Source organism: Eurypyga helias, unplaced genomic scaffold (genome assembly GCF_000690775.1).
Source record: "Eurypyga helias isolate BGI_N326 unplaced genomic scaffold, ASM69077v1 scaffold9522, whole genome shotgun sequence".
Taxonomy (NCBI): Eukaryota; Metazoa; Chordata; class Aves; order Eurypygiformes; family Eurypygidae; genus Eurypyga; species Eurypyga helias.
In genome coordinates this window covers 1-18,437 of record NW_010236579.1, presented here as the reverse complement: position 1 = coordinate 18,437, position 18,437 = coordinate 1, and the positions used below count along the sequence as shown (strand labels likewise).

Genomic DNA, 18,437 nt, shown 5'->3' with positions numbered 1-18,437 from the left:
CCTACACATTTAAATCAAAAGACAGCAAATAATGTGTGCAACTGTTCCCTACTGTGACACTGATGAGGAGGAAGGAAACAAAAATGTGTGGCACGGGTGGAGTATTAGTGCATATCTGTCAATGAGGAAAAGCAATCAGGATGCTGGTAGTCCACACAGTATCCCTTTTTCACAGTATCAGACAGCTGGAACATAGAACCATGTATCAGCAAGGGAATTTCACAAATTCTTACACTGGGACTTCTCCTTGTAAATAAGGCTGACAAGACATGAAACATATGGATAACGTGTTTAAGTATCCTCAATATGTGGACAGAAATAAATTCACAACAGAAAGACAGACTTTGTCATTTTGTCCTGATACTCTTACTACCAAAACACATAACTATATCCTCAATAAAAGCATCAAGATGGAAGAGGAAGCTTTAAAAGAAAAAAAAACAACATACTTCCCACCTTCTGTCAATAGGACTGCAGCTTCCATTATGTTCAGTGATGCTTTGGAACTAATGGCAATGGCTACTGAAAACCATCTATAATCCAACAACATTCACTCCAGACACAGACTAGAACCGCATTTTGGGTACTAAAATATCTTCTATTTTAACTTAATTTTACAGAGTTACAGATAATACAGATAAGTTACAGATCATCTGAATTAAGGCAGGTTTTGTTGGTTTGTTTCACTGTGAATGTTCAGGGGTTTTGTTTGTTTTGTCTGTTTACAAACTAGTGTTGTTTCCTGATTTCATACTTTAAAATTACTGTTGAAGCTGTCCATAATGTCAAGTGCATTCTCTGCAGGAGAACACTAGCCTGAAATGATTATTTTACGATATTAGCAAAATGGACAACATGAAAGTCCATGCACATGTTAACAGATTATTAACGTCAGTTTTAAGGCTTTATTAGACAAAACTCTCTAGTGTTAACAACTCTATGTTCATGCCAGAGAAAGAAAGAAAATAAAGCGAAATCACGTTTCTAGGGGCTGTAATAGCAAAGTTACTTTTTCACCTGCCTTCCCTGGTGGCAACTTGGTGCTGCCAGTGGGCCCCACCAAAACGGTTCACCGGTGTGAGGAGACTGAAGAGAAAGGAGACCCCTGATGGCTGCTGTGGTATGTGCAGACTCTGTACAGGGAATGAAGTGAAGTTGGCAACAGAATTCAGATGTGAAAAGCTATTTACCACTAAGTTTATTTTCTCCACACATATCCACTATTAATAGACACCGTGCAGCTTTTAGCACTCTCTGTGCAGAACTAACTGGAACATTGTAGGCCATACCCTGAAAAAAAATGCCTTGGGTCACTTTTTACAAGGACCACACCAAAGATGACATTGTCACTAAGGTGGGGTAAGGGAATTACAGGATATATCTTCATAATTCTTGCAGAAATTTGACTGCAGAAATACCATGCATGTCACCTGAGATCAGGTAATTTACGTTTTCCTTACATACCTAGCTCTTATTTTGACTATGCCTCAGTTCCTTATCAGGAGAAACAATGATAACAGTATCTCCCTACCTTACACCATTATATGCTCACGTACAATAAGGTGACAAAGATGAAAGAACCCACGTAAAAGTTTACAACATATGTTAACATCTTACTTCTCTGCCAGCCCAAAAATTGAATTTACATACTCCAACCACCAAAAGAACAACATGGTTGAATCCTACCCCCTATTCTGACAACAAAACTCTTCACACTCTGAAAATCCTCACACGACTAACAGTCCTCATCTGCTGAGCTTGCACTCTGTGTGTGAGCTCTAGAATTAAAGCAACTGATGATGACGGTGTCCATAGCAGCAAAGCTGATAAACAGGAATCAGCATCAACTGGAGTAAACTAGAAGACATTTCCTTTTAACTATACAGCCAGCTTACACAGATTTCATTCACGATTTTGGACAGTTTGTGATCTCAGGTCTTCCAGTTACCAAGTAAGAAAAATTTCCCTCTCAGAGGAATTGTCAATGGAGTTAAAATATTAAAAATATTTTGGACTTGGTGTTTTCCTCACATTTTGAGCAATTAAAATTTATCTACAAGCCAAAGCTTCTATTGAGATAAAGACAAGACTCTTAAACAACTTCTTTAATAAAATACCATGTAGAAAAAAAAGAAACTGTGATTCCATCAGAAGTATGTTAATGTATGAGAGCAGACAGTTGACCTGCAATCAGGGAGAGCTTCCGCCCCAGGATGCATTAAGAAAGTAGAGGGGACACAAGAAAAAGTGAAATTAATGGAAGTGGAGATTGACTACATTGGTAGAAACTGGCAGTCTCCACCCATGGCAAATGCCACATGATCTTTACATAAAAAAGCAGACAGTCAAAATCTCAATGACTCATTTCAGGTGACCCGCTGCAAAACAGGATGGGGAGGCATCCTGGAGGTCCCTGTGGATGCTAAAGATCCTATCATATATTTCCCAGCAGCCTGTACATTAACATAGTAGGTTGAAGAAAATGCATGCTGAGTAACTGAAATCTGCCTTCTGCAGCTGCAATCACAACACAATATTCTTAACTTCCTGACCTGATGGGTAAGAGAGTACTGATCAGCAGCTGCTGTTCAGCACATTCAGCTGCACTAGTGATGGGTAGAGACGCAATACTGAAAAGCAACGGTGAATATGTTTAGCATAAAGAAAGAAGAGAGTCAAATAATCAAAGTATTAACATCAGAGTACATACCAACAGATTTCACAGTAAGGGAGGTGCGAACCTACACTCCATCTGTAAATAAAGGAAAATAATTTAAACACAGCGCATTATTTTACCTGTCTTTGCATCTCTTCAATCTGCCTTTGGGGGACACTTTGCAGAATGCTGTACATTTCAGGCATCTTTTCTTCAGGGATGACAACAGAGGCCCTATAAGCAAAAAAAAACCCAGAAAACATGTGGTAAGACAAGATGAAAGAAGTTCTAGACTAAAAGATGTCAACAGCGCTTCCAACCCAGAATCTTGTCCTATTCTAATAAGACACACTCAGAAGATACTAGCAGAAAGAAGCAGTCTTCTCTCAGTGTACTTAATTACTCAGTAACGGTTCCTTCACAGAACCAGCCAGTCTGCCCATAGATAATGCCACAAAACTCTGTGGACAGATCTGTACTGACAATCTAATAAATACAGAAGGGACAGAGACCCAGAAATCCTGAATTCCCACCTCTGGATTGTCACTGACTTGCTGTTGATTGAGTTTTTTTGGAATGACCAAACAGTAATAGCATATACAGTGTTATCTACACAAACTAGTGATTTTTGTACTTATTATCCTAAGATCACGTAACCGGGCACGATGCCTGCATGGGAAAATAATCTAAACTCTTAACACAGTGTATTCAGCTACTAAATAATTATACCTTTCAGTCTCAGGTGAAGATCTGAATCACAATATGGACAATTTAGCATCTAGTGAAGCTATTTTTAGCAGACCAGTCCTCACTGATTTCAAACACAAGATAATAAAGCAAGTCTGTTGCAGAAATAGCAGCAGCAGCTACAGGGTAACCAAACGCTCTGTCATCTCTGCCTCATTTGTTTTCCTCTCCTATTTTTTATGCATAATATATGCAAAAGACTGCAGGTACCTTACCCTATATTCTATCCTCTGTAACCCCTAGTACATTTATCACATGGATTTTATTCAAATCACTGACTGCAAGAAGTTTCTTATGCAGTGGTTCAGTGTACAATAACGAGGGTACAGACCTCTTCCAGTCCAGAACCTCAGAGAAAGGTAAAATGTAGGAGTCAGCAACGATGACTGGGACACAGCCAGCTTGAAGAACATCGCTCAGCACAGCCTGTCCCAGGCGGGCTCCACGTAGAACAACACAGAACGTAGACTCCTGTCAAACAACAGCATCCAACACAAAAATGAGGAAAAAAGAAGGGAAATGTTAGATTTTTATTATGTGTGTATGTATATATGCATCACGCTTTACTGCTCTCCCCCTTGTAAAAAAACAAGTCAAAAGGAAAACAGACTTGTTCCATGCAACCAACATATTCTCAATTATTAGCTAATTCAAAATAATTATGCAACTTCATCTTCCAGAGGCTCCAAAATATTGTAAGTGGAGAGGCAAGAAATCAGTTAATGGGACTGTTCTATGCTTTATTTTAATGGCCAAACTTCAGAATTCTAATTGAGAAAACTCAAGGGGAAACGTAAATTAAACATTTTGAAAGTTGGCATAACAAGATGAACAACAATCAACATGAACTTATTGAGTACAAACTGTATGAAGCCAACCTGATTTTCTTTCATTATAGGACAATCCAGCCCTATGGATAGCAGAGAAATAATAGATTTTGTATCTCAACTTTAAAAGGCATTTGACATCTTTCAGAGCATTTTCACAGGCAAATTAAGAAATCATGTGCTACATAAAGCCCTCATAGGCTTTAGTTACATAAATTATAGTTACAGAACTCTTAAGTGTAAAGCAGTTAGCAGTGGCTCACAGGTAAAACAGTGAAGGACCAAATAATCTTCATAGGTGCAACCATATTCCAGTGTTCCTTAGTTAACCGAGTAGCAGAATGAAGACCACAGTTATTAGATCTGACAATACCTATGATTTTGTAGGATTAGCAAGCATAATGGATAACGGGATTAGAGTTTGACATTATATGGACAAATTGACTAAAATATACCAACACATATAGGGTTCAACACTTAGATAACAATAACCAACTACACAATTACATGAAGTAACTGGCTATGTTTTGCAGTTTGCAGAAGAGGACATTTCCTACAAAAGGACAAGAAAAGAAAGTGTATTCATGTGTCAGCAACGTTGTGCTGTTGAAAAAACAAACCACTTCACCCACAGGTTGTATTAGAACACAAAAAGAAGTACAGTCTAAGAGACCCGAAGGAATCACTCACTCTTCTCAGTAATAAAAGACCTCAGACGGAGCAGTATGCTCAGTCTTGGGCAACGCACTTCCAGGGGTAAAAAAGAGGATGAGTACTTACCTTGAAAGTATGATCTACAAGGAAAGACTGACTATATCTAAACTACTTATTCTGAAGGGGTAAGGGCAGGAGGAAGATAGCTAAAGGGAGCTTCAAAGGCAGTTGTTGCAAAAAGGAGGAATATAATCCACTTACTCAAGTCCACAACACACAAGACAAAGAGCCATGAGTTTAAACTGCAGCAGAGACGACTTCTTGACTATGCTGCACTCACTCGGTAGATAGGGACTTTGGTTCTCACTGCCACTGAGGAATCTTGCTACAGACTCAAGAGCGCAAAATAAGTGCTTGTAGAGTTCAGCTACACAAACAAGCAAAAAACCCAAGTCAGTATTATCCCTAAGTCCAAGAAAGAAAAATTATAAAGTTGCTACAGGGACTCCCACAGATAAGAAAACATATTTCCAGCTTGCGTTCTGTGGCCTGAGGAAAAGGAGCCAGGAGGCTCAGCAGGGCAGCAAAACATCAAAATGGAACTAGGAAACACAAGGGGGTTTGCTGGCTCCTCACGTGTTTCCTAATGCAATCCTAAGACCTGTGTTCATACCCATCTAGTACCAAAAGCCTTGAAAATCTCATCCAGAAGATGACTGCAAACAGGAAGCACTAACAACCCAGAAGCCCTAGAGCCTGTCTAGTAGGAAGTCTCTGAGGGCAGCGCTGGAGAGGATGAACTGTGATCACAGTTACCCTTCCCCCACTCTCAGACAGGAAGAGAAGGAAAAGAAGGATGCAAGGAATGGAAGGAGCAGAGAGAATGAACACACATTTTAACCACTGACTCACTAGATCACACAGAAGCAGGTGGAAAATACTCTATTAAGGCCTGGGAGAGAAAAGAAAAGAAGCCCAGATGTGGACACACATGCTCATCTGCCCAGATAACCATTTTTCCTGTCTAGACAAAGGTTACTATAAATACATCTCCTCGCATCACCACTGTTATCAGCCAGACATTCCAAAGGGAGATGCAGGGCTCTGCAAAGGAAAGTATTTTAACAATCTCAGCATGTGCCAGCTCTCTTCTGAGTTCTAAAATCAAATATAGCAAGATATAGATATAGATTCCCTGATTTGCTATCCTTGAGCAATCCAGTCTGTATTTAAAGAAATAAAGCAAACAATTTTCTTTTTGTTCTCCTTTTGGCTGAAAGTTTAGGACCCAGGGTGACCCTTTCCTCCCTCTCCCCCTCCTCCACAAGGAATTTTAGACATATTTCCTACAAAACATAGCAGGAGGGGTGGAAACTTCGCCTTTCTTCAACTTGTTTGTTATTTTACCATCATTTGCTGAAGTTCAAAGACAGATTATGTGCTGGTGGCCACAGACAGAGCACAGTGGCTTATGGCATAACTCACTTCACCACACTGCATGCCAAAGCACCTCTCTGTTAGTGAATTGCCGAGAGACACAGGGGTCTGAGAAAGCTATCTAGTTTTATCTTCACTGACACATCAAAAGGCCTCTGGAAGTTGGGCCAAGGCCATGAAACACATTTCACCTAGATGTTTTCATAGCTGCACGCTGACAAGCCTTCTAGCTCAGCCTGTCATATCTATAGAGATAATTTTGTAGGGTTTAACTACTAAGCTGCATACAAAAAGTATAATCTGACCAATTCTCCTATAATGTAGTACTCTTTTTTTTTTTTTTCCCCCCTCAAATTAATCCATGCATCAGCTTCTTAAAGTTCCTTTTAATCTTTCCTCCAACTGACAAAGCCATCCTCTGTTCCAAGCTTCATCTAGCAAGGCCTGGGCTGTCATATGTGAGAAATCAATTCCAAATTCATGCCCGCTGAAGGTAATTTTGCCATTATTCTGGAGCGTGCAGATTCCAATGTTCTTCCTCAGTTTTATAGTAAACAATTTTGTCTTGCCTTCAAAAGTTTCTCCTCCAATTGGTGCTGGATCTGGCAGTATCTTTGTATAATTTTGTAATTTTTCATGACATGGTCACGTGTTACCAGAAGACCACCAAGACCAATCTCATGAAGCTGTTACACGGCAGTTGCACTTTCAAATTGCAGCATAGTCTGCATATCAGTTTGAGTATATAGTTCTTGGCCCTCTTAAAAATAAGAATAAAAGTTAGGATATCCAAGCTGATGTAACAAATTATGCAGTTTCAAAACATAGCCAGCAAGTGAACTAAATAGAAGGAATTGCCCTACCAGTGCTAAACAGGAGCAGTTCCACAGCTAAGACAGTCACCAAGGAGAAGTTTGCAGGAGAGACAGCCTTACCTGAAGCACTTGAGGATAATCAAAGACTTGATTCTTGTGACAGCGTTTGCGAACAGCAGGGACCCCATCTGACAGATTCGTACATTTGTCTAGGATCAACACTGATTCCCCGTTTTCAGCCTGAAGAGCTTCCAACTCAGACCGGTATTCTGGGTGCAGAGCCATTTGCGATGACAGAATGAAATACCTGCGAGGACTGCAAAAACACATCAAGGTTACCCCACAGCACTGTGAGTTTACTTCCAAGATGCTCTAGAACACATTTCCTCCCATCCTGAAAAAGCAGAGTGAGATTAACTAAATGTGGACACGATGCCAAGACCGTATTTTCAGACAAAGCTGGAAAGGGTAATGATGCAATATAATTAAATCTTGGATAGCAAGTGGCTCAGCATTATTTACAACGTTGAATAAATCTGTACTTGGAAGGAGTGTTTATTACATCAGAATAGGCACTTGCATTATAACCTCTATTATAAACTGAAATACACATTATTTAGCTACATATTAAAACAGCTTTCTACTGATGCCAGGATTGTTTGTCCTTTTATTTGGTGTTTGTGTACTACAACAAAGTAGATAGGACACTGAACGCTGCTGCTAGTTTCTCCTCCCATATATTTTCTCACCATTTTTGACTGAAAAAAGATGCTGAACTAACAACTCTGCCACCCTGTGCTTATTTAGTCTTGACACGGTGACAGCAGCAATAAGACAACCTCATCTCATTAGTTGGGATACAGTTCTGTCCTTTTTGAGCAACGTAAAGGCAATATTTTCAGGACAAAGTTGAAGACCCATTATCCCATTTACTCTCAACTCTTACCACGTTCCAGAAACATGAATATTTAAAACACACCTTGATACTGAAGTGTTTTGAGACACTAATTAACACTGGATGTGAACCACACAGGAATACAGCCTCAAATGAGGGGCTCACTGCTTTAAAAAGTTATGTTAATGTTGGAAAATAGTACGTTGTATAATTGTTTTACTCAATTCTCATCTACTTTGGTTTCCTTCTTAAATGGGTCAGCTAAGTCAGACTGCTCCACGGCTCCCCAATAAAAGGAACACACAGCAAGTGCCTGCCCTCACGCTGCCAAAAGAACACAGGAAACAAGGCCTGCGCTTCGGATTCCAGTTCTACTCCACGTGATGCTATCTTTAATTTACAGCTCTGAAAACACACACAAACACACACTTTATAAAGTCAGACCTCTCCTGCTGCTCCCCTCACCTCTTCTACTCATTTTCATGCTGGTCACTTTAGCTGCTCCAATTAACAGATGAGAGTTGAACAGAATTTTTTTTAAACATTTTTTTCCCAAGCCTCCAGCTGCTACCAACTTGCTACCAGTAGCTCTACAGAATATATACTTCTAGAAGAGGTGGATTTAAAATATTTTAAACAATTCAACTAAAAAGGAGAGAAAATCAAAACCCTTCAGTTCCGCTCCATATAAAAGGAGCGGAATAGAGAAGGATTTGCCTTACAAAAAGGAAATATGGCTTCAGATGAGCCATAATAAATGCCTATGACCAGCTAAAAATTATGCAGGTTTGTGCATATGTTTAAAACCAAATTTTGCCTTAAAACTGTCGTCATCCTATGACATTCAAAATCCAGCTATCAAATCTTGCTACAACAGAAAATATGTCCCAGCTCCCAGGAAATAACACGTTAGTGTAGTGGGATGTAATAATTTATCCCAAGCAAGCCTGAATGCTGAGCATCGTTCCCTTGTCACACTCCTCCTGCATAAAGCAAGGGCACCAGTGAACAGGTGTCAACCAGGAACGCTCACTGGCCAGGAGATGGTGCCCTGGAGACCGCGGCTTGCTCCTTGAGAGCAGGGCCACTCCAACACCCTCACTGAACTCGGACTCCTGCACTGCATCAGCTCCCACGTGGGAGTTTCTCTCATCCGACCCAAACCCAGACACAGCAGTTCACTGACTACACGGACATAAACAACCTGAGCACATCTCTCTCTACAAGTGGCTCTGTACGTGCTGAAGCCTATCATCGCGTTCCGGCTTTCCAGACAGAAACACAAAGCACGCTTTCACTCTCTGTCGGACTGTAACAACACTTGAGATCTATGAAGAATCAATTGGGATGCACCCAGATGTCCCTACACAGATCTGGTCCAGGAGCATCACAAGCAGGAACATACAGGGTGTAACCAAAGCAAACCACTGCTGCACAAGTTTGTCCTGCAAACTGACTGCGCTATCTTCCCTGGGGCAGCCCAGAGCAACAGCAGAAGCATTGCCCTTACCAGAGGAAAAGACAACTGAAGCCAAAGTACAATAACCTTTTGTGTCCGATAGTGGCAGCCCTTTCAGTCACAGCTTTCAACTTTAATAATACATATTTTCTACGGGATGTTGTCAGAAAAAGGAACTTAAAAGTTTCTGCATTTCTCAATTTGACCTTCACAATCAGTGGACACATCATTCACCCCCACTGTCTCAGTCTGCCCATCTTTTAAACCGTAACAGACATAAGACCTTGCTACAATGAAACACTTTCAGCTGTGTAATTACGACACTTAAGAAACATTAGAAGAACAGTCTTCTGCAATAAATTAAAATGTGTTTTCCAGTCTTCAACCTACTCTTGTTCTGAAGACACGAATTAGAGAAACCACCACTTTCCAGGGTAGCTCATTATTATGGCTAATTACATTCCCTGCTAAAATCAGTGGTTTATTTCCCACTTCTCTTGCTTTACATCCAAATACATGGTCAGGGAAGTTGTATGTGTTCATGTTTTACTCCATTACTTTAAAAAGAGAGAAAAAACCCAAAATCAGTATTCCACTCTCTGGGTGTAACTATTCCCATAATCAGATGAGCCCTCATTCTTCTTTGTCACGAGCTAACCACACTAACCTCCTTCAGATTCATTCTGCAAGAACTTCTTCCCTTCAGAGCTGCATTTACAGGCTCCTCCCATCCCAAACACTCCATGTCATTTTGAAAGGACTTCAGAACCACAAAAACATCTAAACTGATTTACGAAGAATGTATCCGTAAGTTATACAGAAATAAAGATCACATCCTTGGTCCTCCTGTTACTGATTCCAAGTTTGCACTGGCTGACACTACCTGAGGCACTCATGTTGGTCCTCATGATCCCTTCTATCTCTTTAAAGTCACAATGGAGGTATAGCACACTTCTAATCATTTTTTTAAATGATTTTTTTAAATATCCTAAAATAAATTGCCTGAAGTCATCATTTATGAGGGAATCCATATTGCTTTAAATTACTGCTCTGCTTTAATTCCACTTTAAAGAACACAAACATTAACAACTACTTTTATTTATATTCAAAATATCTTGTCAGCTCACTGGCAATACTGAATCTAATTCTACCAGAAGCACTGTCATGCTGTCATACTTCGCAGTTCAATTTTGGAATGGGAAAAACAAAATCACTCCCAAAAAATCCTCAGTTCATAACTAAACCACATGTTGGCAGATGAGCCAAAACCATCAGGACTGGATCCACCATACAGTCTATTAAAAGCAACTCTTACAAAATTGCCTAAGCCCTCCAACAAGTTAGTAGTTACATTTATATTTTATCAGCATCAATATTGAACATGATACGAATATACTTTGCCTAATCTATGGGAATTGCTTTACCCCGGTCCTCTTTCTGGCAGATCCATTTCCCCTGATAACGGGCTGTAAACAGGAATACTGACATCGTAGCCTTGCCGGTAAGTCCACGTGGAAAAGCCTCCACCAGCCAGCAGAGCTCTGAAAAATACAAGAAAGCACGTTTAAACAGAGTACATGTACCGTTCAACTCCGGAGCGCGATTTACTGACCATCGTTACCAGACCATCTAGAAGGTGCATGTTCCGAGACAAGTTTTTCCCTCAGCTTTTGTCAGTAGCATTTTTCATGCAGTTTTTCGGTTCACTTTAGTTTTCATCAACGGGGCTTACTGCTAGACTGGATCTAGTCATCAACAAAATGCTTACCATTGAATCCGATCACTGAGGAATGGACTGTTTCTGCATTAATACAGGAAGATTTAATCTATTGAAATCATCATGATAATTTTGTATTTTTGCAAGCTTATATCTCCTAAGTAAATTTTAAAGAAATACATTCTTCATTATTTATACTAATTAACATGTTCCTCAACTCCTGCACTAAAACAGCACAGCTCTGGAAGTGTTGGAGACATGCTGTATTTCAGATACAAGTCCAGGTACAATAACATAGTATTTTGGCAGCTTACAGTGACTCTGGACTTCTCAGGTTGGAAAAATAAAATGGAGTTAGTTGCAACTGCATTTTCAAAGTGTTCATACAAACTAATGAAATTTATTTCATGTTGATACTACACCAAAAATGCTATAAACAGAAAACATGGCAACAAGAACTCTCTATGTTCTGAAACTAACTTCCAACAGTAGAGGGTGCTTGGGACACTGTGTGCTGGAGAGCATGGGAATCAAAGACTGATAAATTAAGATGTAATTCAACCTCCCAACAGGATGACCCTGATTGTCTGTGGCTTTTTCCTAGATGTGACAACCCTCTGCACACTGAAGAGCTATAAGAAACAAAGGAGAATATGTACAAGAAAGCAATGCACCATTCACAATGCCAGAAGAAAACGGCTTGTCACTATCTCCTATATCCAACCAGGCTTCTCTGAAATATGCTAGTAGAGGACATCAGCTTTTCAGTTGCTATTTCATCTCTAGTGACCACGTGGCACCATGAACACATCATTCTATTTCCAAAAGAAGCTCAGATTCAGCTTCTTTAGTGAGACTTCTCCAACAGCTGATCAAACTTTCAGTCCTTTGTCACCCAACAGCAAGGCATGCTATACTCTGAGTTGCTCCAGGGATACTGAGTCTGTTTAAGGTACCACACAAAGTAGTTTGGAGAATAATATTCCTCCAATTCCAGTTTCTTTCCTTCTCTGTGGAAAGAAGCAGAACACAAATACGCTGTTAAACCAGGCACTATAGAAAGGATCTTGAGGAGCTGTATGTATTGTAGCTGCTATGATTACAGCCCAAAGCCTTGTTATTGCAAGCTTGCATACCATCACAGGTCAGGTCAGAGCAGGCACGTCTCATCAAGTAATCGGAACAAAAAGTCAAGGTGAGACTGGAAGAGGCCCCAACAACCCATTAGCTGATATTCTTGTTTTCAGATATCACTAATTAAATCCTTAGTATAGCGTTTGGAGAAGCAGTTTTCCACAGCAGTTATACAACAGATTATCGTTGTACCGAATTATCACCCAAGATCTATCATTTCTCCCCCAGAACATGACACCCCAAACACTATGATGTTCTGACTGTTCTAACCCCCATCAGATGTCCCACGGGATACTCCACTCCCTGCTCTGACCTGTAGCACAGCTGTTCAGTGTTCAAACACCATGACCATGCTTTGCCATAAACATGACTTCACCCAAGTAGTCAAGCCAGCAGTCCTAAGTGTCGTTTAAGAAACTCTTTTCAAATACCAGGCTCTGGATTAGAGATGCATTTCAGCTCGATGATAATTACAAAATCAAAACAACTTGCCTTTTATTACTTTTCACTCAGAACACAAACTATGGTAGGAACAGAAATCAACTCGTGAACTGGATGATAAATCAAGTACATGCTGAGTGAGAATTTATGTTCCAAATCAAGTGATTATTTTGGATTTCTTTCCAATGCTCCCCGCTTCAGTGACACATACAATGCTGCTATGACTAGATCTCGCCCTTGAAGCTGTGTGTTCCGTGTCTTATCCATATTAACTCAGTTACAAGCAGGGAGAAAAAATTGGCTTGGGTGTTGCTGTTCTTGCACTTCATATCCCCCCTTTTTTTTAACCTCCCCTAATTGGGAAACTACAACCAGATTGTTTTAATTGGATCCGGTGAAAACATGACAGCACCTCATCAGCCTTGAGAAAGCAGGTGTGTGTCATGCAGACTTTCACCTAAATAAATCCCCAGGGAACCAACACCAGTTAAATAACTCCACTCAGATTTTCATTGTACGGTGCAGTAGAGATATTAACTCCTAATGTACTCAAGACAAATAACCTTTAAATTGCACTGCTCAGTGAGCCTGCTCCTGAGCAGCTTTTCACTGCTTTTCAGATATTGATCCTTCTTTCTCTCCAGGAAGTGCCCCAACTGGTCTGTACTCTGCCCAGCTGCCGTCATCATCAGCCTTTTGCCAGACTTCACAAGTCACTGAAACCCAGTTCATCAACTGAAGCAGAAGTTCACATGTTCAATTCTGCAGCTACAGAGTAGCTTTGCAAGAGAAATCCTTTCATCCTCATTATTGTACCAAATTCAATAGCACTTATTAACAAATAATAAACAGCTTCATTTTTTTTAAAGTTTTATGGCAGGAGATTACATATGTTACGGCAGCAAATACAGCAACATAGCCTCCATGCCCACAAGGCAGGCTTCCATCTTTGAAATTATGGAAGGAAGGACTTTTACACTGTCTTTGGAAATCTGATGTAAAGAATAAACAAACAACCCCTCAGTGAGGTAACTTAACTGGAGACTTTTCCAGATGCAAAAATATCATACAACCAGATTCCCCTTTGCATGTAAGGTCTTATTCTACCTGGACTAACATTCTGCAGCAAATCAACAGAGTACAACTCTATCAACCCTCACAATACCCTACTGCTCAACTATGTATGATCTCTGACATGTGCTGAGCAGAGAAGGCAGGCCACATTGCCTGTGCAAACTTCACATCTTTGACCTGTGTACTTCCCAAGCGCTGTACTGGTATGGTTCAGACCAGTCATTCAAAACAGCTGACCTCTGCCAGTGTACCTCTATTTTGGCCTGCAGTCTCTCAACCTGTGATGCTACAAACAACTGCCCTTCACTTTGTTAACTACCCATTCTCTAACACAAGTGGATATACTCAAATTAAATAAACAGACCCAGGTCACTTTTCTGTTAGACATGAACTAAAAATCTCTAGAGGTCTCCAAAATCATATTGCAACTCATACTGCAACAATCAGGCCCTTTCAGGACTAGGTCCAAGACTAATGACTTCTTCACAGATCCCTTGTCTTTGCACCTGTGACCTGTAGCACAGGTTCTGTACTACACTGAACACTGTCTGTTAGCTGTCTGCAAAAAGGAGTTTCCACCTTTTCTCCATCCCAAACACTATTATTAACTCTCTTCTGTATTACAGCTAGTGATTGTACAGCTGCAGGGTGAGTCAGTTTGGCAAGCTACGACAACATGTGTATGACAAAAACCATTTGATTTTTTAATTCAAATTACTCAGCTTTCGATGTTAGCGTGACCAACACTTAGAACAAACACCTACCAAAATCACACATTTCCTGCATACTAAGTCAAGACACGTAAGGCCAAATATAAACGAACATTTGACACAACAAGGTTAATTTAAAAAAGAAGTTGTGCCATGTCAGACATTTACTAAATTCAGTTAATAAATCTACTTCTTCAATAGACACATGCATCCACAAACACACAGTCACAGAGCAATCCGTTCCATTAAACAGAGCATTACCAAATGAAAATTCCCCTGAACAAGTATAAGTCTGAAGATAGCAAATACAAGTATTTACTAACAAATTTAACAGGTTTGGTTACATAAGAACGATGCTTGACTGCCCTCTTCAGGCTAACCCACACGCAGATAATGCATTTCCTAGAGAGGCATGAAAAGCTAAACATCACAGTCAGTGATGTAATTACAATGAGTTAACTTACTCTTTGAACATGTCCAAAAAAACCCTGTGTCCTGTTCTGGCACTGAAGGATGTTTTAAATCGTCTTTGGTGCACAGCAATCAAGATATACTCATATATAATCATCTCAGCAAAGACCCTGTATCTTAGGCAAGATTTTGTTGACAATTGGCAGAAGAAAGTTAACCTTGACCTTCAAGACAGGGACTGGTCACACAGGACCTAACGCAGCAGAACTAAGCACATAGAGGCTAATCTAGTAGAAAGATATTTGGTAGCAGTATCTAAGCTAAGTAAGCTTATCTTACTCCAATTTTCTTTGCCTTACAACCTCCTCTCCTCTTCCAAAAGTAAACTATTCTGCCAGTGAAAATAGAGATCAGGATTCACACCTTTGAAGTTTCTAACAAATATTTAGAAAACACACTTGCCAGAGAGTAACAGAGCATTTGTCCAATTACTAATACAGTATAACTGTTAAGATAACAAAAGCTATTGAAATTCATCATAGTTTTGTCAAGTAGAGCAGCTGCTTTAAAATGCCTTTGAAGCATGTGACTTCTATCAGAAAGCTGCATCTACAATCATCTTTGAACTTCTAATTTGCGTCAAATGAGACATTCTGTAAATCGTTCAGGTTCAGTAACACACAAGACACAGGTCTAACCTCGAGATTCTCCATCCTTACAGCAAACCCAAGAGTTAAGAGCAAATGTTGCAGCCACATCCTGTGTAAAATTAAATGTGGGGCTAAACTGTCAGATTTCAGGAGCAAACACTTGTCCTGTACAAGACAGAGCCTTCTCTACTCCTCACTTTTGAGAAGAGAGGAAGTCACATTCCAGCTTTGTAAAGGTTAAGGAGCACATCTTTTGTTACCAGCCACACTTCTGAGCTTGCTGCTTCTTCAATGGCATTTCAACCCAGATCTGCGCGCTCAAACGCAGCGAGACGCATACCTATCTCTAGGAACATCTAGGGCAGTGTTATAATCTGGTGCCCCTCCAGGCAGCATATTGAAGAGCAAGTGATTTGTCCCTCGATCCCACCTAAGGCAAAAGAAGAAACAGACAATTAGAAAGGTGCTCTCTACATACAGATGGTAAGTTGGGTCAAAGCCTAGGTCCGGCCGGCATTGACTCACTGCATCCTCCCCTCCTGCATCACCCTTAGATTTTTCTACTTTGTGTTCTTTAAATTCACACACTGAAGTTTCAGTAAGTACCTGGATAACTGTGCCAAAGCCTGAGCTGTCTCCTTGATACGGAGCGCGTTCTGGTTGAGGACATCTATGGACGGCACAAAAAGGCAGGCCCGGTTGACATCGTCAGTGTAGAATTCACTGTCGGAGATGGCAGTCAGCAGCTCATTGTATTCCCTGGAAATGGTGTTGCTCACCGACGTCCCGTATTCATCCACATACTTTTTCAGTGAGTAGATGTATACTTTGATCTTGTGTTTGGGATTGAAGCCACAACGGTAGACATCGAAGCAGGTGTGCATCCTGCAGCTGAGGTCTCCCCTCAGCAGGAAGCTTGACCACAGGCACATCATGGACACTGCGTTTTTCAACAGTCCAGTCACTGGATGATTCAATGGAGTGTGGCCAGAACTGGAACACTCCTGTGGCAATTAGGCCAAGCAGAACTATTGAAAAGAGAGTGATGTAGTAGATGCGATGTTTGGTTTTCATCCTTGGGATGAGGGCTGGACCCCGGGTGTTATATTTGGCCGACGCACACATAATGGAATCAATTATCTCTTGTCTCTACAAAACAGAAAGAGTGAAGTTTTAGGATGAACTCCAGAAGTGATACATAGTTATCACAGTGCAGAGAAACATCCAGTTAACCCTTTCAAGACATGGTCTTTGCCTCGGCAGATTACAGTAAAATTTCTTCAGATGCTCACATGTCCCACTGGAATGCAAGACCCCAACTGGGACAACACCAGGCTGATCTGTTGGGCCTGGTTGTAACAGAACGACGTTGGCCAGTTAACAGCCACAGGACAGGACATGGCTTTGGCAGCAAGAAAAGGAAGAAATCTCAGACACTGCAGAAGTAGTGAGTCCTCACAGGTGCCACTCCACCTATGTCTACATGTATTCACAGTGAATACCAATAAAAAACCCAAAATGCTCTTCTGCAAGTGAAGAAAAACAACCTGGATACCCTGCAAAGGGCTTGTAACTGGGCATGACACAGAACTTAGGATCATGATACTGATGCTAATGTAAAGGCGATTGCAAGGTGAATTTTGCAAGAACCCCACCACATCTGACTAGAATAATGCTAAACTACTTCTGGCAAGAAAAGAATTAGCTTGTCAATATACGTTTTGGGGCAAAAAAGTGTTCTATGAGCTGCCACAGCAGCCACATGAAGAAAAGCATTTACATAACAGTTCACTGTAGTCTGAATAGCACCTGTAGTGATGTACATAATGTAATACAAAGTATCACAAGCAGAGTCAGACAACTCCTGCCATCTATAAAGTTTCTTACAAGTTTTTACACACAGAGCTGTGGTTCTAGCAAGAGGCCATTTATATTAACTACAGACTGAAGAATCAGCTATTTGTTGCATGCAAAACCTGTTTAGGTTTTCAACTAAAGCTTCTGTAATAAATAAATCCAACCTGAATGGCGGGAGCTTTATAAAGGGAGTGAGCATGTTTTTCCAGAAGAAGATTGTGGATGGTATAATTATGTATTTTTCTTTGGACAAACGGGATGTTTTCTTCCTTTGTGAGCGAGAAAGTCTCAGTCAACTACAGAGTAAACAACAAATATGAATAAAAGAAGTACCAATAAGGCATTATAAGGTCTTTGTAACATATCGGGTTATGCTTATTTGGCAGTTCTTAACAAAAGACTGTTAGGATGAAGCGACTGCACTTACATACAGCAGCACAAACATAACCTCGGACGCTAATAAATATCCTACTTTTAACAGTTGCTCTCACCAAGTTACATTCCTGATTCTAGAGACAGCTTTTAAAGCCTACTGTACGAGACGATACAAGCATGATGCTGTTATCAGAAGAGATGCCAGAACGCTACATTTCTAACACTTTCATCGTAAGAAACTAAAACTTTCCATACGCTTCTGTTAACCATGTTATTCCTCCTTCCTGCTATAGCACCAGAACCACTTGCATTATGACAAAGATTACGCATTTGCTGCAAGCACTTGAATCACTCAGCAAAGCTACCTAGACCTAAGCCTGGAGGAAGAAACCTGAATGAAACGTAACTCTCCATCCATGGAATCGTTTAATCGCGTTGACACAGCACACAATCCACCTGAGCAAGCCGCAGGCACAGGGCAAGGTGTGCTCGCATTTGGAGGATAAGATGCAACGGGACTAAGACAGAAGAGCCAGGGGTGGCAGAAAGGGACGGGATGTTGCAGCCGCGGCAAGAGC

General features: G+C 40.6%; 1 protein-coding gene across 1 annotated transcript in view; it reads right to left on the bottom strand.

Annotated features, from left to right (window-relative positions):
- The window catches only part of EXT2 (exostosin glycosyltransferase 2), a 75,217-nt gene extending 58,445 nt beyond the window's left edge, over nt 1-16,772 (bottom strand). Inside the window, 7 exon segments of the mRNA XM_010147140.1 lie at nt 2,797-2,890; nt 3,735-3,874; nt 7,257-7,452; nt 10,915-11,031; nt 15,968-16,057; nt 16,234-16,533; nt 16,535-16,772. Coding sequence (XP_010145442.1) covers nt 2,797-2,890; nt 3,735-3,874; nt 7,257-7,452; nt 10,915-11,031; nt 15,968-16,057; nt 16,234-16,533; nt 16,535-16,752 — 1,155 coding nt within the window. The 5' untranslated portion in view covers nt 16,753-16,772.
- Between the last annotated feature and the right edge of the window lie 1,665 nt (nt 16,773-18,437).